The 23,413-nt window shown below is 40.8% G+C and overlaps 1 protein-coding gene across 2 annotated transcripts in view; it reads right to left on the reverse strand.

The window, feature by feature from the left end:
* Positions 1-16,366, reverse strand: part of FARSB (phenylalanyl-tRNA synthetase subunit beta) — a 69,510-nt gene extending 53,144 nt beyond the window's left edge. The window contains exons 1-5 of one of the 2 annotated variants that reach the window (XM_047721537.1): positions 16,219-16,366; positions 9,137-9,192; positions 6,012-6,166; positions 3,569-3,638; positions 2,922-3,037 (exon numbers count right to left, since the gene is read on the reverse strand). In XM_047721537.1, the coding sequence (XP_047577493.1) occupies positions 2,922-3,037; positions 3,569-3,638; positions 6,012-6,166; positions 9,137-9,192; positions 16,219-16,276 (455 nt within the window). In that variant the 5' untranslated portion in view covers positions 16,277-16,366. The remainder of the gene's footprint in view (positions 1-2,921; positions 3,038-3,568; positions 3,639-6,011; positions 6,167-9,136; positions 9,193-16,218) is intronic. The other variant, XM_047721538.1, reaches the window with a different exon arrangement.
* Between the last annotated feature and the right edge of the window lie 7,047 nt (positions 16,367-23,413).

The raw sequence follows: 23,413 nt of genomic DNA on the forward strand, positions 1-23,413 counted from the left end.
TGTAAAACTGGAGGACACCCCTTGACACAAAATAAAAAAGTCATAGGAAGACTGATAAATGGGACTATCTAAACTGGAAACTTTATATAGCCAAAGACCCCAAAAGTCAAGACAGACTGAGAAGAGACTTGTAATTTACATACAGAAAAAGATTAATATCCCAGACATATGAAAATACTCAAACTAAAAACAAGTCAGAAATCAAAATTTTAGCTATCGTATTGGCAAAAATTTTAAAGTCTTGCTGTGAAAAAGCAGGACAAAGCTGAAAGAACTGAACACTCCGCTGTTGCCAACTTCAGAGATCTTGCCTAGCCAAGTGTTTCAAGTTTGAGTCTAGCTAAGTACTCAAGAGTCTCTGTCTGTAAGACAAAAACCAGTCCTCAGAAAATCAAAAGCCTTATCCATTACATAACATTCTCTGTGCAATCAAAAATGCGGTGGGCATGAGGGGCACCTGGTTGGCTCAGTCAGGAGAGTATGCAACTTTTGGTCTTAGAGTCCTAAGGTCAAGCCCCACAATGGATGTAGAGATTGCTTAAATAGCTTTTTTTTTTTTTTTTTTAAAGCAGCAGACATGAGAACAGGGAAATGGGATTTCTTCTCCAGACAAAACCAGTCCATACAATCCAATGCTAAAATGACCAGGATTTTTAAATCACCACACAAATTTTAAAGTTCTTACCACAAAAAATATCCGAAAATTACGGGGGAAAATACGCACATAATGAACAGATGAGGAAGTAACAGCACAAAAAGAAACTTGTAAAAAGAAACCAAATGGATTCTAAGATGCAAAGTAAAATAACTGAAGTAAAAATCCATTGGCCACTTCTAGCCGAGATGGAGTAAGAGACTAGATTTACGCTCTTGCCCGAAACCACCACTAAGGGGCAAAATACAGCAAACAGTTTCATGGGTGGCGCTGGACATCAGGCAATGAAGGGTAGCAATCTCTGACAGGAAGGAAATAAATGAAGTAAGCCCCACAACTGCCCCAGCTTACTGCTTGGAGGGGTTTCCACGTTGTATGTTAGGAAAGAAGAACAAGAGTGGAGATCAGCAGACTCCCTGAGTTGAGAAACCTAACTGAGCTTCTAAGGAGACCCAAGACAGGGGGGGTTCACTGGAAATGATACTGAAGTGGACAGAGCTATGAGAACTCTGGAGATCTGCAGAGGTTCCCCTACCCCACTCCCAAGTGTTTGGCTGAGTGCTGATCAGTGCACACATGTGAAGAAATAGACTCATCGGAGGAACAGTGTTCTTACAGACTGAAAACCTCACTACTTCATGTGGGAATGGATCAAGTAGGCAGAAGGGTCTTGCCTCAGTATTAGCAATTAGCCCTACAAAGAACAGTGCTTAATCAATGGAGAGGGGAAAAGAGCCAATAAAACCAAAACCTGGCTCTTTGAAAAGATCAATTTATTGATAAACCTCTAGCCACCCTCCCCGATCAAGGGAAAAAAAGACAAGTGAAAAAGGTGGTATCACTACAGATACTCGATATTAAATAAGAGAACATTGTGAACAACTTTATGCCAATACATTTGCTAATGAAAACAAAAGGCATATATTCCTTGAAAAACACAAGTTTCCAAAGCACATGCAAGAGGTTATTTAGGATTTACTGACAGATAAGGACTCTGGCACACCAGGGATTTATTTCTACCCTTTCAAAAAGCTCATGACTTCCAGAAATACCAAATAACAGAGCTTAAAGCTGAGTAAGACGAGGAAACACCTTCCAATTTAGATAAAAATAGATTCTTCAAATAAACTATGTTCAAAATAGATAATCAGCCTCAACCACTTACTAGCTTGTCAGAAATCTATTTTGTTCTTCATCTGAGATTATATTTAAATTCTTACTGTTTTGCTTAGTAATTAGTAAGCTAACAAACAGACTATATAAAAGAACAAGAATAAATATTATTTAGAATCTGAAAAAGCTTCTTTTACCACATTAAGCGAAGATGTCTCTGGAAATAGAGACCTACTGGTATTTTATTTTTAAAACATTCCACCCCAGAAGAAAAAAATCCAAGGTCTCCTCCATCCCTGTCCCTAGCCCATTACTTACATAGAGGACTTTTCAATCTCGTTTACCAAACTGCAATTACTACAATTAATAAAAATTTTCTATTTTTATTCAAGATATCTATAACCGTTAATCATAACTTTTGATCAGCCTGAGACAGGCTGATGTACTTCAGGACCAATAAAAAAAAAAAAACTTGACATGTTAGTTAAAGCTTAATGTTTATCAGTACATCTATAATTTCCATCAGGATTTCTTAAATAATGAAGTTAGTTCAAAGACTCCCATTGTTACCTTCCCCGACCTTTAGGAGTTCAGGTATTATATGTTTGAAGATCACTGCATTAAAAGGAGCAGGTGAGAAATGATGGATAGTAAGGTCAAATAGGAGTAAGAAAATACAGTTATTTGAAAGTCTTAAGTTTCATCTGTAAATTTATAATTATACTCAAAAAGTGACCTCAAACGAAAAATTTTTCCATTTTTTAAAATGACAGGTCATACTTCAACTACCATCATTTAACATTTAGTAGTAAAATCCACTACTTATAATTTGAACCAAACAACAAAAACACGAACATAAAAACCAAGAAAATCTCTAAGACAAGAGATTTCTTGTCTATGTGGTATTCCAAATAGAGCTCTTATTTTTCCATGCATGCACTGTTCAGTAACAGTAACAGATAGCTATCTGGTAAAATGTAAACTTACTTAAATTAGTTACGCAAATTTAAACTTATTCTCACATATTAACTTAGAAATGCTCTGAAAAATCCGTAGTGAAAGAAAGGAAAGAGAGAGAAATAGAAAGGTAAAAAGGAAAAAGAGAGGGGAAAGGACAGAGGAAGGCAAGGAGGAAAGAAAATGCAACTCAAACCTGCAAATGTTCTGATGTAATTTCTCCTGGAGTTCAATGAAGCTGTCATATCGATCTTTAGTGAACTTTATATTTCGGAGAACTGCTGCCACAGCATAAGGACGTATTTTAGCTGTCTGAAGTTCATTGTATGATTAGAGATTGTCCATACTATCACAAATTCACAAACAAGCATATATATTTCATTCAAAGATATAGTGGTGACAAGAGACAAAGTTAACTTTCTCGTGGAATGTACATTTCAGTAAAAATTTCTGAATATTTACTAAGCAGAAAAAATTAACCTGTTAAGGTTAACCTGCTCATAGTTGATATTTTTACCAAAACAATGTCCCCTCAAAGTTTCTTTAAACTTTATTAATATACCAGAACTTAATTCTATCTCAAAGTGTTTTAAACAAACACTTGGGTGTTATTTTCCAAAATTATTCAGGAAAACGAATGCTTTGCTTTCACCAATAAATGAAAGGGAACAAACTGATAGTTTTTAAGAGCTAGAAGATAAATGTATGTCCATTTTTGGCAAATGGTCAAAGAAAATTGTATTTGGCAGAAGGATCAGCTTTGTACCTTTTCCCTCCCCACCTTATAAATATATACACAAAAGAAACTTTCTAAAAAGGAAAATAAGAATTTATCCTTATTACCTCTTCTGTGATGATCAATTTCTGAATTTCTCCATTAGGCATTACCCGTTTATACACTGGAGGCTTTATCCTAAAAGGATTAAAATTAATTAATTAATTTAATTAAAATTAATTAAAAATTAAACTTGATTTTTAATCAAAACATTTGGTAAACTGCATTCTGCATAAAAGTACAGAAAATGAATAGAGCTAAGACAATAGGCCAAAGTTACAGCAAATCAGATTTAGGCTGAATATTAAAATACAAACTTTCTAACATTTAAGGTGGTCCAAAAATGGTATAGGATGTCTAGGATGTCTGGGCACTTGAGGATCAGGAGAGGCTAGAAAACCACTAAGAAATCATATAGGGGGCATTTGTATCAGCTGAGGGACTAGATTTGTTAACTTTTTTTTTTTTTTTTTAAGATTCGATAACCTTTAAAGTTTTATTCCAACCATGAGACTCTAACTTCTAAGAAAAATAGGGTTTATTAAAAATACAGATTCCCTGGTCCCATCTGGACCTACTGAATCAGGATATTCAAAGGAAAGGCCGAGGAAACAGTACATTTTGAAGGCACAGTCCAAGTAATTCTTACCAGGAAAGACTGGGAATTACTGTTTTCATTTAGTGCTTCTCAAAAACCTTAAGTGCTCACAGTCAAGTGGGGAATTTGTTAAACCACAGACTAACTAAATAGGTCTTGAGTAGAGGCTGAGATTCTGCATTTCTAACAAGCTCTGCGTGATAAAGAGGACACTGATCCATGGACCACACTTTGAGTAGCAAAATGGCTAAATCACTTTCCTAATCCTGTCTGATCGACAAAACGACACTAGGAGTAGAAAACTCTAATGAAGCAGGTCTGGAAAATGCCTCTAAGGGATCATCCCTGGCCCTAAAATGTGAGGGTCTGATTGTCACACAGAACCAACCGAACCACCTTCCAAATTTTAACCACCTAAGCCAAATGCCTATCACCCTTTCACCAATACCCATCAGTCACCTGAAACCTCATAGGTTCTGAGTCTAGCCCATCGGCCAGAGGCTCTCATTCTTCTGCATCTGACCAGACAATGTGTCATTGAAAGCAAAATAAATTATTTTTGATAGGAGTTTCACATCTTCCACTTCATATACTCATTACTTTCTCCCATCCAAGTACTAACCAGGCCCGACCCTGCTTAGCTTCCGAGATCAGACGAGATCGGGCGCGTTCAGGGTGGTATGGCCGTAGACTACTCATTACTTTCTATACTCATTACATGAATAGTTGGAAAGGGACTTAAAAATACTCATTATAAATTAGGAGACTGGGGGGCGCCTGGGTGGCTCAGTGGGTTAAAGCCTCTGCCTTCCGCTCAGGTCATGGTCTCGGGGTCCTGGGATCGAGCCCCGCATCGGGCTCTCTGCTCTGCGAGGAGCCTGCTTCCCTCTCTCTCTGCCTGCCTCTCTGCCTACTTGTGATCTCTCTCTGTCAAATAAATAAATATCTTAAAAAAAAAAAATTAGGAGACTGAGGGGTGCCTGGGTACCTAAGTTGGTTAAGTGTCTGACTCTTGGTTTCGGCTCAGGTTATGATCTTAGAATTGTGAGACTGAGCCCCATGCTGGACTCCACGCTGGGTCATGGAGTCTCAAGATTCTCTCCCTCTCTCTAGCCCCACTCCCCCGGCAAGAGCAGACAAATGCTCCCTCTCAAAAACAAAAACCAAAAAATTAGAAGATTGAAACTAGAGGCCAGTTAACCTGAGCAAGATCTGAGAGCCATCATAAGATTTTCAGCTTTCCAGTCAGGAAGCTCCACTCCTGAGCTTCTTTAAAGTTCTTGAGCAAATGGCATACAAATTTTGCCACCTCTACTTTCTTCCCAACACTTAACAAATCCAACTAGTCATCTATTGCTATTGGATTACTGAGGAAATTCACATGAACCCACTAAAAACTTTGTAAGAAGCCATAAAATCATTAACTACTCCAGTTTTAAATAGCTCCCCAGATGGAAGGCTAGGACTCAATATGCAAATTTTTAAATGGCTACAATCCACATTAACCTTCCTGTCCAACCCTCCCTCTATTCAAACCTAAAACTGTGTACCTGCCCAACAAGTTCTTTTTCTAAAGACTTACAACATCATTGCTGATAATAACAGGCAAAAGAAATCTTTTTTTTTTTTTTTTTTTTTTTTTTTTAAAGATTTTATTTATTTATCTGACAGAGAGAAATCACAAGTAGGCAGAGAGGCAGGCAGAGAGAGAGGAGGAAGCAGGCTCCCCGCCGAGCAGAGAGCCCGACGCGGGGCTCGATCCCAGGACCCCGAGACCACGACCCGAGCCGAAGGCAGCGGCTCAACCCACTGAGCCACCCAGGCGCCCCCAGGCAAAAGAAATCTAACTGAGCAAACTATTTGACAAACATATTCTCTTTTTTTTTTCATCTTTAGTAAACATATTCTCTTACCTTTCTTTGAAGACTTGAAGTCCTCGAACCAATCCTTCCAAACACAGGAGATCGTATCTATTGGCAGGTACATCAATTTTGTAAAGAACAACATCAGAGGCTCCCTCTGCCTTTTCATTACCTTGTTCCTTACTTATGATTTCCTTCTCGGAAGTCTAAAGCCCAAAAAAATAAGGTGAAACTAATCTAAATTCTTTTTTTTTTTTTTAAGATTTTATTTATTTATTTGACAGACAGAGATCACAAGTACACAGAGAGGAGGCAGAGAGAGAGGGGGAAGCAGGCTCCCTCTTGAGCAGAAAGCCTGATGCGGGGCTCGATCCCAGGACCCTGAGATCATGACCAGAGCCGAAGGTAGAGGCTTAACCCACTGAGCCACCCAGGTGTCCCAACAAATCCAAATTCTTTGGAAAAAGTCGTTGTCAGTGCTACAAAGGGGCACCTGAGTGGCTCAGTCAGTTGAGCACCTGGCTCTGGGTTTCAGCTAAGGTAAGGATCTCACTGATCCGGTCAGGTCAAAAGATCAAGCCCTGGAGCAAGCTCCCCGTTCAGCAGGGAGTCTGCTTGAAGTTCTCTCCCTCTGTCTGTCCCTCCCCCAACTTAAGTGCACACACATCCTCGCTCTCTCTCTCCCAAAGTAGATCTTTAATTTAAAAAAAAAGTGACATTATACATGTTCTTTCCTGCAATAAAATGTGTTTATTATATTTGCAACAAAAATATTAATGTTATTATCACAGCAACAGAAAATACCCAAATTTTTGCTGACTTCAGACATCTAGCATCCTCACTCATTTCGTAACAGCATAACTCCTCTACAGCAAAGGTCAGCAAACTATGGTCCACTGGCCACCTCTTCTTCTAAGTTTTAATGGAACATCACCAGGCCCATTTGTTTACATGTTATCTATTGTGACTTATATACCATAACAGCTGAGTTGTGATAGAGACTACACCATCTACAAGATTTGCAATCGGGCCCCCTATAAAAAGAGTTTATCCAAACCAGATTTAAAAGAAAAAGAGCAGCAACAACAAAAACTGTCAAAGAGGCAAAGTAAATAAAGATAATTCACCAAATAAATAGGACTTCTTATAATGACTCTAAAAGCTAAATTCAGTAGGTACCCAAGCCTCGAAGCAACATGAGAATAATATTAAAAACAAAAGAGATCAAAACTGTGGTGTAAATTAGCAGAGATTACAGGCACAATGGGAAACAACCTAACAATAGTAAAGGTATAGAACAATAAGAATAAAGGCAACCAAAAAGAGAGAGGAAACACTAGTATAATTTTAATGCAGTAACCAAAAGCTTAGAATACCTCAGTCATCATATTCTAGCAGAGAATAACAGATTTTCTTAAAAATAACCATTTGGCGAGAATCACTGATATATGCCTGAGATAAGATACTATAGGTCACTTACTCTTCAACTTAAAAAGGCGGCAATTCTACGGACCTCTTTGATTGAACTTTATTTAAATTCTAATTCTTCCTTCTCTTCCTGCCTCCTTTCATGTCATACTCTCACTCTCTCATCATACGGGATGAGGCATTTTAGGAGAGACCCATATGCCAAAGGGGAGAAAATGTGGTAAGCAGAGAAATTAAGACATCTGAATTAAAAAAGAAAAAAGGCCTACTCCTTTTTGCAAAAAAGATACACCAGCTTAAATCTTTCATCTCAGTATCTCAATTCATCGTAAGATTATCTTTTTTTTTTTTTTAAGATTTTATTTATTTGTCAGAGAGAGAGGGAGAGAGAGCGAGCACAGGCAGACAGAATGGCAGGCAGAGGCAGAGGGAGAAGCAGGCTCCCCGCCGAGCAAGGAGCCCGATGCGGGACTCGATCCCAGGATGCTGGGATCACGACCTGAGCCGAAGGCAGCTGCCCAACCAACTGAGCCACCCAGGCGTCCCTCATCGTAAGACTATCTTAAGACTGGGTCTGTAAGGGCTGATAAAATCCTTATAGAAATAAAAGGTCACAGAACTTTCAAAGCTGGAAGGGATCTTCAGGGATCATAATCCACAGCCCCCATTTCACAGATGAAAAGGAGGCCAAGAAGCAATGTGGTTATCCATGGTTACACAGCTAGTGAATATGGGAGCCTGAACTCAGATTTTCTGATATCCAGTCTAAGGCTCTTGGATATCATACAGCCTCAAATGTAACTGAAGTCTAACTATTAATAGCAACTTGAAGAAATCATAGCCAATTTCAAGCATAAAGATGTTCATTAACCAAAAACAAAACAAATAAAACAAAAAAAAAAACTTCCTATAACACCAGTAAAAAAGCAGCAGAAAAAACAAGGCGAGTCAATGCACATTTTTGTCAGCCTAAACCTCCTGCTAGAACACTGAATAGATCAAGAAAATAAAAGGCTTAAGAAAAAAACATTAATTACAACAGAAATACAAAATTATGATTTTAGTTATAAATACAATGTCTTATGTGATCATTAGTAACATTTTGCAAGTAAACTTTTTAAAAGTATTTTAATTATACAATTAAAAGACTAGGAAAATGCTTCATAATGATTTTTATAAGCAATTCTTCAAAATCTAGAAAATCATCGCTTCTCAGCCTTTGATTAAGATCAAATGCAAAAACTAAAAGATCACTTTACAAGGTCAATGTATACAATAATGATTAGGAATGAATTAACACTGGTGAAACAGAACAGAGGAAACAGGAAAGGCAGTAGAGCACAGAAGAAGTGCAGGAGGAGGAGCCACACGCCACTGGAACTCTGGCTAAAGCAACATTTCCATTGTTCCCCAGACCCCTTTCCATAATTGATTTGTAAAAAGGCACCTCACTGCCAGGGAGCACACACTCACTCTGGGTTACTCAAGATGGTCTATCCCTCTCCATAGCATTAGCCTGATAACTTAAGGTGACTGCATATAACTTAACGCATGAACCTCTTGAGATTTTAAAGAACCAACAGATACCCTTAGAACTGGAGCTTAGCCCCTTAACACCAAGAGCACAGAAATCACAAGAGCCCACAAATGTTCCATCTTAGTCTAGCCATAACAAAGGTAACAAAGTACAGTAAACCTCTGAAAAACGTGCTTCCATGTGAAACATTTTAAAAATATTCCATACATACAATTTCATCAAGTTCCAGACCAAATTCAAAACATAATTCATCAAATTCTTCGTCAGCTGTAAAAAAAAAAAAAAAAAAAAAAGATTGCTAATGTTAATCTGCTCAGTTTAAATGTTAGTATGTAAACTGCATTTTCTTAATAACTGTCCAATACCAAGCTAGTATCAGGCATCAGATAGCACCATTTTAAAACCAACAAAAGGGACCAACACAAAACAAAAACCCTTAAACGAAACAACTATTTGAGGGCTGATTCCTTTAATTTCAACTACAGAATTAGGTCACCTGCAGTGGGACTCACATTTACTCAGAAAAACTTATTAGGTAGGTATCAAATGTAAAGTAGGCTCCAAAACACAGATCCAGCACAATGGGATAATGTCATGTAAGTCACAGCATTTAAAATTCTGAGCCCTGATAGTAGGCTTTGGAGGCAGGCCAATCAAAATTTGAACTCCTGACTATTCCATATACTAGTTCTGAGAGCTTGGCACCTTATGTAAACTTCCTGATACCTAGGCCTCATCCATAAAGTAGCATTTTACAGCCATTTTTTAGCATGGAACTCTGGGAAAGATTTCAATGACATTATGCAGGTAATGGACTTGCATAGCACTCCAAAACATAGTAGGTCTCCGATAATTATAGTTCTCGTCCTTGAAGTCATATTCTACTTTGCTACCTCATGTAGCATTTAGGGGAATTCCGTCATTATCAAAACTTGAACACAAACGCGGCGCCTGGGTGGCTAGGTGGGTTAAAGCCTCTGCCTTCGGCTCAGGTCATGATCCCAGAGTCCTGGGATCAAGCCCTGCATCGGGCTCTCTGCTCAGCAGGGAGCCTGCTTCCCCCTCTCTCTCTCTGCCTGCCTCCCTGCCTACTTGTGATCTCCGTCAAATAAATAAATCAAATAAATCTTTAAAAAAAAAACTGAACACAAACCATCATTACTAGTATATTCTAGTGAAAAGATGGTCTTAAAATTCTGACCCTGGGCACCTGGGTGGCTCAATTGGTTAAGCGACTGCCTTCAGCTCAGGTCATCATCCTGGAGTCCTGGGATGGAGTCCTGCATCGGGCTCCCAGCTCCATGGGGAGCCTGCTTCACCCTCCGACCTTCTCCCCTCACATGCTATCTCTCACTCTGTCTCTCTCTCTCAAATAAATAAATAGGATCTTTAAAAAAAAAAATTCTGACCCTGACAATGGACTTCAATGCGATACTTAAAAGTGTTATCTACTAGAAGGCTACAAAAAAAAAAAGAAACAAGCCAAGGCTACAAAAAAAAAAAAAAAAAACAAACAAAAAAACAGTTCCTACTCTAATAAAGAAACCAGATGTGTAAATACAGTTATATTAAGTGCAAGGTACAGAGGTGGCACAAAGAAAGTAATCAGCTCCACTTAGAGTCTGCTAAGGCTTCACACAAAGGCTCAGTTCATCAGGCAGAGACTGTGGGGAATAGGACAACAGCATGGAAAATTTGGAAAGGTCAACCGGGATGAAGCATAAGGATAAAGTCAGAGATACAATGCAGCAAGCAGAAAGAACCCACATGCCAAGGGATGTGCTCAGGCAGTGGGGGTTACCCTGAAGGATTTACCGCTGAGTAAAAGCATGATTAGATCTGCACTTTGAAGAATGGAGACAGAGTGGTGGATGGACTGGAGCAGGGAGGCTTCTGCAACAGTACAGGGGAGGCACAGTGAAGACCTGACTGAAGGAGCAGCAGTGGGTACAAGGTAGGAAGAATGTGAGGAACGTCAAAAAGGAAGAATCTGTAAGGCTCAGCGACGGGATGGGAGGTGGAAATGGTGGGAGGAGAGTCTAGCACTCCCAGGTCTCCAGTGTAGGTCCGTTAACTAGGGCAGGAACAACAGATGTCCCCAGTGATCCCTGCTCTTGGTATTCACACCCTTGAGTAAACGGAGGTCTGAAGCAACCGCAGGAGTGATCCTGGAAGCATATTCCTCAGCCAGCCAAGCCTTCAGATGACTGCAGGCCCAGCTGACAGCTTGCCTGCCCCTTGGCCAGAGACCCAGAGCCAGAACCACCCAGCTAAGCTACTCCTCCATACCACTCTCAAAAACTGAAATAATCACTTATTTATACACTCCTATGTACTGGGGTAATTCGTCATGCAGCAATAGAGAATACAGACTTTAGTTCCTGGATGTGGAGTGCTGCCCTAACAAAATATGGGGGGAAAACGGGAATGGCTTGAGAATCAGGAGGTGGTCTTTGAGCAAAGTGTAAATCAAAACCTCGAATGCCTTGAAAAAGCTGTTACAAGAAGCCTCATGGTCTTTAACGGATGCAGGTAAGGACATGGAGGAAACTGAGGTAGTGTTACTAGAAACTGGAAAAGGGGAATCCTTTTTATATAAAGGCAAAAGTTTAGCAAGCAGTGCTACAGCCCACTTATGCAGACTACTGAAAATGTATCTGTTCAACTAGGCGATGTAACTAAGATTCCCAACCAATGCTACAAGTGTAGCCTGGTGTTTTTCTTGCTTTATACTGTGAAAGAGACAAACTAAAGGCCATTAAAAGGAGCCACAACCTGATCATTTTAAAAATTCTCAGCCTCCTAAGATGTAAAACAGGACTAAAATTTAGGAAGGACTTCTGAGCAAAGAGTAAATCCAAGGCATTGCCAGGAAAGCATGGTCCAAAGACAAAATCAAGGATACAATTATAAAATCTTAAGTCTCAGAAAGATTAAAGCTACTATTCATTCAGATAAAAGGCACTATTAAGTCAAGGGTGTGCCTCACAAATTCAGTTATACAACTGAGTTTAATTGCGGGCACTACCAGAAAAAGCCCAAGGTACAAAACACCTTATTTCAGAGATTTCTGAGTGACCTGGCTGTCCATTAATGAAATGAAACTAGCAAAATTCAATGAAGACCCGCAGTGTTTTAGAGATACATGGGCAGAAACATTGTAAGCCTGAGCTGAAAGGGACAGAGGACAAAATGAAGTCTTTGAACAGCCAATATTCTATTAGCAACTAACAGACTGAAAATATTAATCACATGTAAAGCACCTGCTTTCTTTCACCAAAAAAAAAAAAAAAAAAAAAAAAAAATAGGGATCACTCAGTGAGTGCAGCCAAGAGCCTAGACAGGGCTAAAAGCCATAGAGAATGATTCCAGGGCTTGAGACCTAATCAAGAAGGTCCAACATGTGCCAGCTCAATTTCAGAACGGCCATGGACCAAGAACTCCTTTGTGTCTCCCACTTTCCTTTCTGAAAAGGAGTATGTACAGCAGTTTTCCTATGCCTGTCTCACCACTGATGTTAGTTGTTGGTGAAGCGGACTGTGTGTCTCTTTAGTGTCTGAGACCAAGAGTAATTATATTCAAGCAGCTGTACTTACACAACTACACCTGAAGAGCCTCATCCACACCTGGACCTGATTTAGAGGAGATTCTGGATTGTGAGATGCTGCTGTAATGGGATGACACTTCTGGAATCCTTGGAAAGGGATGAGTAGATTTTACATGTAAGAGAAACATGAATCACTGGGGGCCAGAGGGCAGACTGGCAGTCAGCCTCCCAAACTACCTGCCTCCTGTTTTTTACACCCTTGTGCAGTTCCCTCCACACTGTGAATTGGTCTGTGTGACCTAAAGAAGATAGAAAGGGAAGGCATGTCACTTCTGAGATACTACTAAAAACTGGGCTTCTATCATTCCGAACACTCAATTACCTGCTCTCTTAGGGTCCTCTCATTCTGAGACAAACAAGCCACCATATTGCAAGCAGTCCTAGGAGAGGTCAAGGTGGGAGGCACTGAAGTCTCTGACCAAAAATGTGCAAGGAACAGAGACCTGCCAACAACCACTTGAGTGAACTTGGAATTAGATTTCAACCCCATTTAGGGCCTTGAGAGGACTACAGACCTGACACCTTATGACAAGGTAGTAAGAGATCCAGAGCCAGAACCACCCAACTAAGCCACTCCCCAATCCTGGACCCTCAGAAGCCATATAACAAATGATTGTTTTAAGCTGCTAAATTTAGGGGTAATTCATTATGCAGTAACAGACTGCAATCTGGTCAGTAACCATTTAGTTATTAAAATATTGAATCTTTCCGGATGCCTGGGTGGCTCAGTGGGTTAAAGCCTCTGCCTTGGGCTCAGGTCATGATCCCGGGCCCTGGGACCAAGCCCCGCATCAGGCTCTCTGCTCAGCAGAGAGCCTGCTTCCCCCCGACTCTCTCTGCCTGCCTCTCTGCCTACCTGTGATCTCTGCCTGTCAAATAAATAAAATCTTAAAAAAAAGACTGAATCTTTCAATGAATCCTAATTATACAGTTTTACTCCTTTTAGCTGTATTTCATGTGCTTAGAAACAAGAACCAACAAAATTGCAATTAATAATCCTAACAAAATGATGCACCTAAGTGCCTATATCTTAGCGGTTTGTAGGACATACACAGGTGGCTCTGACAGTACTGTCAGCAGTCACACCAAGGCAGAGCAGGACCAGAACTGAACAGCAATAATCAGTTAACAAGAAAATGAACAAGAAAACACCTGAGGTGATAAAAAGGTAGACTGAGAGGAACACCTGGGTGGCTTAGTCAGTTAAGTGTCTGCCTTCGGCTCAGATAATGATCCCAGGGTCCTGAGATTAGTCCCACATCCAGCTCCTTGCTCAGGAGAGAGCCTGCTTCTCTTTCTGCTTGGCACTCCCCGTGCTCACTCCCAAATAAATAAAATCTTAAAAAAAAAAGACATTGCCAGATTCTTTGGGGGGAAAAAAAAGGTAGATGGAGAGAAAATTGCCCCAGAGAAGCAAAATGACTAAAACTAAAGCAGCTTGAGAAATATCCCTGGTAAGCAAAGAGATTGAAAGGGAAGGCGGGAAGGCATGGACTGGAAGAAACAATGGAGTTTAGGACAAAAAGAGATACAAAAGAGTTAGTACAGGAAATAGAAAATCGGAAAATAGAGAGGAAGACTGATTAAGAGAGGGTAAGAAACGAGATGGAACCACACTACTTGGAAACTATATACTTTGTCCAATATGCTTTCCCAGCATTGACTTCAACCCAATTAAGTTCAAAAGTTTCAAGAACATGAAATATAAACTAATAAGTTATTTCTGACTGTCTTAAGTACATCTCAATAACATCAATCTTTCTGACTGATGTTTTTAGAGTCAGTAGCTGATGGGTACTTATGGGGAGGAAATCAAGCTTGTCTGAAAGCTCTCACGTAAAAAAAGGGGAAGCAGCTAGAGAATATATTAAAACATCAGATAACAGTAAATAGATTATAAATCTCACCATTTTAAAAACCTAGAACAGGGGCACCTGGGTGTGTCAGCCAGTTAAATAACTCTGGATTTCAGCTCGGGTCATGATCTCAGGGTGGTGGGATACAGTCCCACAATGGGCTCCATACTCAGCGGGGAGTCTGCTGGAATTTCTCTCCATCTCCCTCTGCCCTCCCTCCCCATGTTTGTGCGCACACTCTCTCAAATAAATAAATCTTTAAAAAAAATAAAAATAAAAATTTTAAGAAAGTAAATAGGAACCTAAAGAATTTCTTACTTTCCCAGAAATGGATACTTGGGTAGTAACTAATCACAGAGGTCTTGAACAAGTATTTGCCCCATACCATCTTCTGCAATTCAGGCATATCATACACCATTAGTATATGAGAATATGGTTTAGAAAAATGGGTTAAGGGGATGCCTGGGAGACTCAGTCGTTAAACATCTGCCTTCAGCTCAGGTCATGATGCCAGTGTCCTGGAATCTAGTCCCACATCGAGCTCCTTCCTCGGGAGGGAACTTGCTTCTCCCTCTGCCTGTTGCTTCCCCTGCTTGTACTCATTCTCTCACAAATATAATCTTAAAAAAAAAAGAAAAAGAAAAAGTAAAAAAGAAAACTTTTTTAAAAAAAGAATGGGTTAATATAAATATACACACAAAAAAAGCGTATAAAAAGTATAAAAAATTAAAAAGTATAGAGAATTAGAGCTGAATTCAGAGTTCAAGAGCATGACCTCTCCTTTTAGGGAATAGGGCAGAACCCTAGAAGGAATACTTGAAGAATACATAGTACCTAAATTTACACCTTCAGAAACATTTTAAAAGCTAACTATTTCCAGGTAACATCTCATTCTAGGAAGGAGTACCTGTTAAACCGACTAGGGGGTCTGTTATCATACTGAGCCCTAAAAACCAAAAATAGCTCTCACAAACCAATTGCCACAGCCTTTATATAAGCTGATAACTAGGAGAGGCAGATATCACTTCAACTACTACATCCACATGGTCTCTGATAATTGTACTTAGTATTTCATCTTTTTTCTAAATGGGGAAGTTTTTGGAACTGAAGGAGAGATGACGTGTGTATGAGATGAGGACAGCCCACCCAGGAGACTCCTCGTCGTCATTCCGGTCTCAGCTCAGATGTTACTACAGCATCTAATGTTCTTCTTAGCACCGTATTTTTGTTTCCCTGATAGCCTTTAATGTAACCCAGAATCATTTTATTAATATGCTGGGTAATCATCGTCTGCCTCCCTTATTAGAATGTGAACATGGACCTCTTGTGTCATGTGCACCGCTGTATTCCCAGAGCGCTTAGAACAGTGCCTGGCACATAACAGGGGCTCAGGAACCCTTAATAAAACAGACATAATACCACCCCTTCCTGCTCCAACTTCTCCTTCCACTCCCTCATAAATGGAGTTTCTATAGCGCTCTTGTTGCACTCCACTAGCTGCCCTCAGGCTGCAACCTAGGGCTTCATTCCTACTCGATCCCCTGACACCAAGCACGCGGCAGATGCTCCTTGGGAGACTGCTGAATGAATGACACGACGAACTGGACAGGCGCAAATGATGCAAAGACAGCTCTGGCATGTCTGATTGCGGGAGGTTACTTCAGCCCAGCCCCGCTGATTGGCCGGCCAGCCAGCCATCCGGTCTACACCCGGAGCACCCGAGGCCAAAACCTGCCGGGCAACATGAGCGTTACCACCACGAAGCCCTCTTGAGGGAGCTCCAGGCCTCTGAGGACAGGCACAAAGCCAGGTAATGGGGCCGGCACTTACTGTAGTTCCGACCCAGGGCTTGAAAGAGCAGATCTCGCTTCACGCTGACAGTCGGCATGGCGAGTCAGACCCCACTGCGCCTGCGCCGTGAACTAGCCGGCGCTCAGCTCCGGAGGCGCGTAGGACCCGGCACCACTTGCACGGGCTCTCTTAAATATTGCCAGCCTTCTTCCAATAGTTTCTGCCTCATTTTTCTTCTGGAGGCAAGTACATTGCCACAGATAAACCTCTAAATCCATCTAGTTGTATGAAAGACTTGAAGGCTAAGAAAGGAACAAAAATTGGGTAGAAAATGTGCTATGATTCGATAGGCAGTAGAAAGGACAGACGGCAAAGGCCCTCACGCGTCTAACCCCCCCTGTGGGCGGGGTACGACTCACTAGTACGCGGGGCACAAGGGACAGCACGTAGAGGGGCGGGGCCTGGGGGGCGCGTCTTCTCGCGGGGTCGGGAGAAGGCAAGCGGGCAGGCGGGGTTTGCGGTATCCTACGAGGGAAAGTGCGCAAATATGAGCTGTGGAAGCCGGACAGCAGTTTGGGCTTTGTTCTTCGTGCTTGCATAGTCTCCCTTGTCCCCTGTAAGTTTTATGCCGGAGTTGTAGCCTTGCAGCAGCCCCTTTTTAAGGAAGGCTTCTTTAACGACTTTAGAAGAAATTGATACTCAGTGCTGTCCGCTGGTAGAGGCTGGGCTCAGTCCTCCGCCGGCATTAGCAAGTTTCCTATTTCTGGCAACCCTGAATGTAATGCGTTGAATGCCCCTCCACCCCGCCCAAGATAATCAGGTCCTAAGCTCTGACCCCTATAAATTTTACCTCATGTGGAAATAGTCTTTGCAGGTTAAGTGAAGGATCTGGAGTTGGAGGGATTATCCTGGATTATCAGATGGATCCTGAATGCAATCACAGGCGTCCTTTGAAGAGGGAGGCAGAAGGACATTGGACAGACAGAAGAGGGGCAGGCAGTATAACCAAGAAGGCACAGACTGTAATGATGTAACCACAAGTCAAGGAATGCCAGGGGCTACTTGAAACTGAAGAGGCAATGAGGGATTCTCCCTCTGGCCTCTGAAGCAGACCTACAGTTTGATTTTGGCCAAGTGAAACGGATTTTGGACTTCTGGCCTCCCCGACTGTGAGAGAGTAAACTCGTTTTAACCCACCAAGTTTGTGATTATTTGTTGCAGGAAATACACCTACATAGGTGATCATTATTCCCATTTTACAGATGGTGAGAGTGAGGCGCAAGCTGAGTCACTCAACTCTCAAGGCAGAGCTGAGGCAGTTTCATGGGGGGAGACCTGCCCTTAACCTTCCTCTGTACAGTGAGTTAGGGCCTCCAAAGCCATTCAGGTGGGAAACAGTAGGTGAGTGGAACTTGGGCCTCTCTGACTACCGTTAAGCAGGTTTTCACTACATTAGCTTCCCTCCATGACACAGGGAATCCCTCTCCAGTGCCCAACATAACAGATTGGCAGAGGCCCCATCAATGGCAAACATCTCCAATATCCAATAAAATCTTCTGCCAAATTGGTACTCATGTCCCAGTGAATAAAGGACTTCTTAAGTTTCTGCATGCTGACCTGCCCTCCTCTGGGCACTCCAAAGTGTTCTGTCACCTCTGAACCTCACTTTCCTTATCTATAAAAGGGATAATATACACCTTAGAGAATTATCCTAAGGATCACAAATCCTCGTGAATGATGAATACAGTTCTTACGTCCTAGGTCCTGGAAATCAAGCAGCTGTCAGTCATCTACCCTCCTAGTCGGTTTCCTGCTGGTCTCAAACCAGCAGGGCATTCTGGTTTTATCTTCCCATATTCCCCAATGCATCCACCCTGCTTTTCATCTTTGTACCTGCTCTGGTACTGAACGTTTTAAGGATTCTAATGGAAAAAAGAAAACTATATCACTCATCACAAGTGCTCAGCTGACTGATAGGGAAGACATTCAGAAAATGTTGAGATAGTAGATCACAAAATGTAGGTCGGTGTTGCTTTTGTCTAATGTTAGGGATGGCTGGAGAGCAAGAGATGGCAGCATGTCCTAGAAATGAAAGATGGGCGGGCCGATACACATAAAGGAAGTCCTTGCACTCGAAATTAGGGAAAACCAAGTTAAAATCATAATGAAGTACATTTTTATACCTACCAGATTGGTAAAAACGTGAAAGTCTGACCCAAGCAAATGTTGGCAAGAATCTGGAATATAAATTGGTACAACCACTTTGGAAAATAGGGCCTTAATTAGAAAGGCAGAACACGTGCATATCTGACTATGTTACACTCCCAAGAATATTCCCCAGAGAAACTTACCCATGTGCCCTGAAAGAGCAAATTAAAATGTTCATTATTAAAAAAAAAAAAAAAAAAAAAAAACACACACAACCCAAACTGGAAACAACCCAATGTCCATCAATACTAGAATGCATAATTAGGATAAATCCATACAACAAAACACCGTGCGGCTGTGAAAATGAATGAACTACAGCTGATGTATAAACTTGGATAAGTCATAAAAATAGAATATTGAGAAAAAAGTGAACCACAGAAGCATCTACACAGTGTGGTGTCATGTATATAAAAACAAAAACCAGGTTAACCTAGAGAGTATATTGTTTAGGCATACATAAATAGATCGTAAAACTAAAGAAAATGGATTATAAAATACGGGAGTAGTTAGTTCGGAGTGGAGTAGAATCCATGTAGCCTGGGAGCATTTCAAAATCATTTCAAAAATATTGGTAATGTTCTGGGGGCGCCTGGGTGGCTCAGTCGGTTAGGTGGCTGCCTTCAGCTCAGGTCATGATCCCAGGGTTCTAGGATTGAGCCCCTGATCAGCAGGTAGCCTGCTTCTCCCTCTGTCCTCCCCCATCCCTGCTCATGCTCTCTTTCTCTTTCTCTCTCACATGTACTCTAATAAATAAAATCTTAAAAAATATATATATTGGTAAGGTTCTGTTTTACCTTGCATACCTTCATGGGCATATCTTAAGAAATTAAAAATGAAGGTAAGAAACAAGAGATGAATGTGACACTTTTTGGGGGGCGAGGGGGACAAATGCTTGGTGGCCTTTAAGAAAGCAATAGGAAGGGGCGCCTGGGTGGCTCAGTGGGTTAAGCCGCTGCCTTCGGCTCAGGTCATGATCCCAGGTCCTGGGTTTGAGCCCTGCATTGGGCTTTCTGCTCAGCAGGGAGCCTGCTTCCTCCTCTCTCTCTGCCATTAAATAAAAAAAATCTTAAAAAAAAAAAAAAAAAGAAAGCAATAGGAATAGTTGACTTTGGGTTTTTTTTTAAATGAAGATTTAAATAAAAAGTTTTAGTATCATTTATAATTCTCTTGCTTTATAGATTCTGGGCTTTAGGTTACATTTTATACAGTCTTTCACCACCTCAAGATTGTTTTATAAAAATCACGTATGCTTCTTAAAGGGCTTAGAATTTTTTAAAAAATCTTAGATCTTGTTGAAATTTATTTCGGTTTCAGAGCAAGTGAGTAAACCAGCTTTATTTTGTTTTCAAACAGCAATCTAGTTAGCCCAACACAATTTGCTAAGACTTTTCTCTACAGATTTGAAATAAATTTAGAGTATTACATTTCTTTTTAAAATTTTTTTTAAAAGATTTTATTTATTTATTTGACAGAGAGAGATCACAAGTAGGCAGAGAGGCAAGCAGAGAGAGAGGAAGAAGCAGGCTCCCCGCCAAGCAGAGAGCCCGATGCGGGACTTGATTCCAGGATTCCGAGATCATGACCCGAGCTGAAGGCAGAGGCTCAACCCACTGAGCCACCCAGGCACCCCTCTTTTTAAAATTTTAATCCAATAAGCCAACATATAGTATATCATTAGTTTCAGATGTAGAGTTCAGTTATTCATCAGCTGCAAATAACACCCAGAGTTTATCAGCATATACTATATTTCTATACATATGTAGGCCTACGAAATTTTCTATTTCATTACCAGTACCAAAGTTTTAGTTATTACAGCTTTCTTTTTTTTTTTTTAAGATTGTATTTATTTATTTGACAGAGAGAGATCACAAGTAGGCAGAGAGGAAGGAAGAGAGAGAGGAGGAAGCAGGCTCCTGGCTGAGCAGAGAGCCCAATGCAGCCCTCTATCCCAGGACCCTGAGATCATGACCTGAGCTGAAGGCAGAGGCTTATCCCACTGAACCACCTAGGCACCCATTATTACAGCTTTATAATGCATTTTAATGTTTGGAAGAGTTAATGTATCAATATTAGAAGGTGAAGGAGGATCAGTATTCTCCAGGCTGAGAAAGCACTTTGAGATGTAAAAACAAAGCTATCCACATACACACACACACACACACACACACACACACACACACACATAATGCATTCTCTTTGATCCTGAAATTCCATTCTTGGAATTATTTTAAGAAAGTAAGCAGGTGTTCTTCTGTTTGTGATATAAAAAAATCTTGAAACAACCTAAATGTCCAACAATACGGGCTTGCTTAAATAAAGTCTGATACTGCCATACAGTGGAAGAGTGTAGGTCATTACAAATGATATTGGAGGGGTGGAGGTCAACCCTGCCCTAGGCGTGTGGGAGAGAGGGCTGTCTTTATGATAATCACCTGTGACCAACAAAGAATAGCCAGCCCCTAAAAAGGAAGTAAGCCTCTGAAGGTGTTATCAGTAGAGATGTTAAAAGGATCTAAGTTTGCTGCTTAGCTTTCTACAAAAGACCAACCCAAAAGGCCCTTGTTGGCAGCCCTGTTGGGACTCCTCTCACTCTTGAGAGCTTTTTCTGTATCTTCACTTAATAAACTTCACTTAATAAACTTTTATTGCTTTAACTTAAAAAAAATGATTTTAGAGAACTACATTTTTTAACATGAAAAAAGTTATACATTAGATGAAAACAAGTTACTAAACAATACTTAAAGCGATCAATTTCTTTTTTTAAATGCATGCACATAAATGTGAATAAAATCAAAACAGCTGGCATGATATTCACCAAAGTGTTAACTTTGTTATTTTTGTCTTTTATAGTTTTCTTCCCTTTTTTCAAACGTTTTCTTCTCCTTCTTCTTCTTCTTCTTCTTCTTCTTCTTCTTCTTCTTCTTCTTCTTTAGGATTTTATTCATTTATTTGGCATAGAGAGAGAGGGAGAGAGACAGTGAGAAGGAACACACGCAGGAGGAGTGGGAGAAGGAGAAGCAGGGTTCCCACCAGGCAGGGAGCCCGATGCAGGGCTTGATCCCACCTGGGATCATGACCTGAGCCAAAAGCAGATGCTTAACAACTGAGCCGCCCAGGCTTCCCCTTATTCCTTAATATTTTTCTTAACCATGGTTATCTTTGGGTGGTGAGATTGTTTCCTTCACTGTACCTTTTGTACTTAACAGAATTGTAATTATCAAGAATACTTCTGTTTTGAGGGGAAAACAACAAGGTTATTATAAAACACAATCATGTGTCATTCCCTGTCTATCAGACAGGTGAGAAAATCCAGCTCTATCACGGCTATGTGAGATGGGATCCTGTGTAGACCCATGCTCGCACGAATGTTTTTGCCTCTACAATGGGTAGCACAGGGACGCCTGGGTGGCTCAGTTGGTTAAGCTGCTGCCTTCGGCTCAGGTCATGATCCCAGCGTCCTGGGATCGAGTCCTGCATCGGGCTCCTTGCTCTGCAGGGAGCCTGCTTCTCCCTCTACCACTCTGTCTGCCTGTGCTCACACTCTCTCTCTCTCTCTCTCTCTCTGACAAATAAATAAATAAAATCTTTAAAAAAATAAATAAATAAAATAAAATGGGTATCACATAGTGAAAGTTTCTGAGATGATTGTACCACTTTCCTATAATGCTTTTGGGTTGGGCAGCAACTGGTTAAGAGATGTTATGATGTCTGAAATCCTTCCAACATAGATCCTAAAGATGCGGTTGTGTCTAACAACCTTTTGCACTCTGGCCGCAGATAGTTTGAAGTGGCACGCCGAACACATCGTCCAAACCGTCCTCGGGTTCTTCATCCGTAAAATGCAAACAGAACCTCAGCAGATGGCTGAGTGGAGATAAAGTATTTGGAAACGATTTGGAACCGGCAAGTATTAGATATTTATACTCAAGGTAATAACTCAGTGATCTGAGCCTATAAATTTGCTCTCGTAAGCTTAGTAAAACTGGAGCTGATGCCTCCAGGAGGATGAGACAGGGCTGTAAGCTCAGGGAATAGATGATACAATTTACCATAACCAGCCTTGTTTTAATTGCAGTATATCCAAAACTGGTTCTGTTCTGGCTAACACCTTGTTTGTCTTTCCTATAAATTTCCAGGACACTCTAATCCCTTTGCAGGTGACCCTGAAACTTTTAGGACATGACCAAAGTTCATCTTTCTTCTTGGGTTTCTACTGATGGATCTATCTAGAACCAAGAAGGTCTGCTAGACCTGCCAAGAGTCAAGTTGATTGGTATCAACTTCCCAAATGTCAAACCAATGGCTGTTTTAAATTGTATTTTAAAAATAGACTGGATAGACACTTTTATTATTAGCCGTCTCCTCATCCTTGAAATTCTCCTTTCTTAATTTTCCTGACTCCAGATTCCTCCATTTAGCTCCCTGGACTTTTTCTACTACTGCTATGTGAGAGACAGTACCCTGTAGTGGTAAGATTTCTCCAAGTTAGTAATAGATTAAAACCTTTTATTTAGGGACGCCTGGGTGGCTCAGTTGGTTAAACGGCTGCCTTCGGCTCAGGTCATAATCCCAGCGTCCTGGGATCGAGTCCCACATCGGGCTCCTTGCTCAGCGGGGAGCCTGCTTCTCCCTCTGCCTCTGCCTACCACTCTGTCTGCCTGTGCTCATGCTCGCTCCCTCTCTCTCTCTCTCTTTCTAACAAATAAATAAATAAAATCTTTAAAAAAAAAAAAAAACCTTTTATTTACTGCTGACAGAGACGTTGGACCAATTACTGATTACTGATAAACCTCAGTTCTTTGTGAAGTGAAGGTAATAATAAAATGCACACCACAGGTATCCCATAGGATGCTTATGCAAATTTTAAGAGTTCATGTTAGGTTTTGGTACTTGATATATACTAACTCTCACAGCCTCCTCTCCCTCCTGTACTACCTTTACCCTGCCTTCAGTGTAGGATACCCTCTAGAATTATGTCTGAAGATCTTTTCCCCCAACAGTCTCAGCTTCCACCACTCCCTAATTG

The sequence above is a fragment of the Lutra lutra genome, chromosome 3, assembly GCF_902655055.1.
Source record: "Lutra lutra chromosome 3, mLutLut1.2, whole genome shotgun sequence".
Taxonomy (NCBI): domain Eukaryota; kingdom Metazoa; phylum Chordata; class Mammalia; order Carnivora; family Mustelidae; genus Lutra; species Lutra lutra.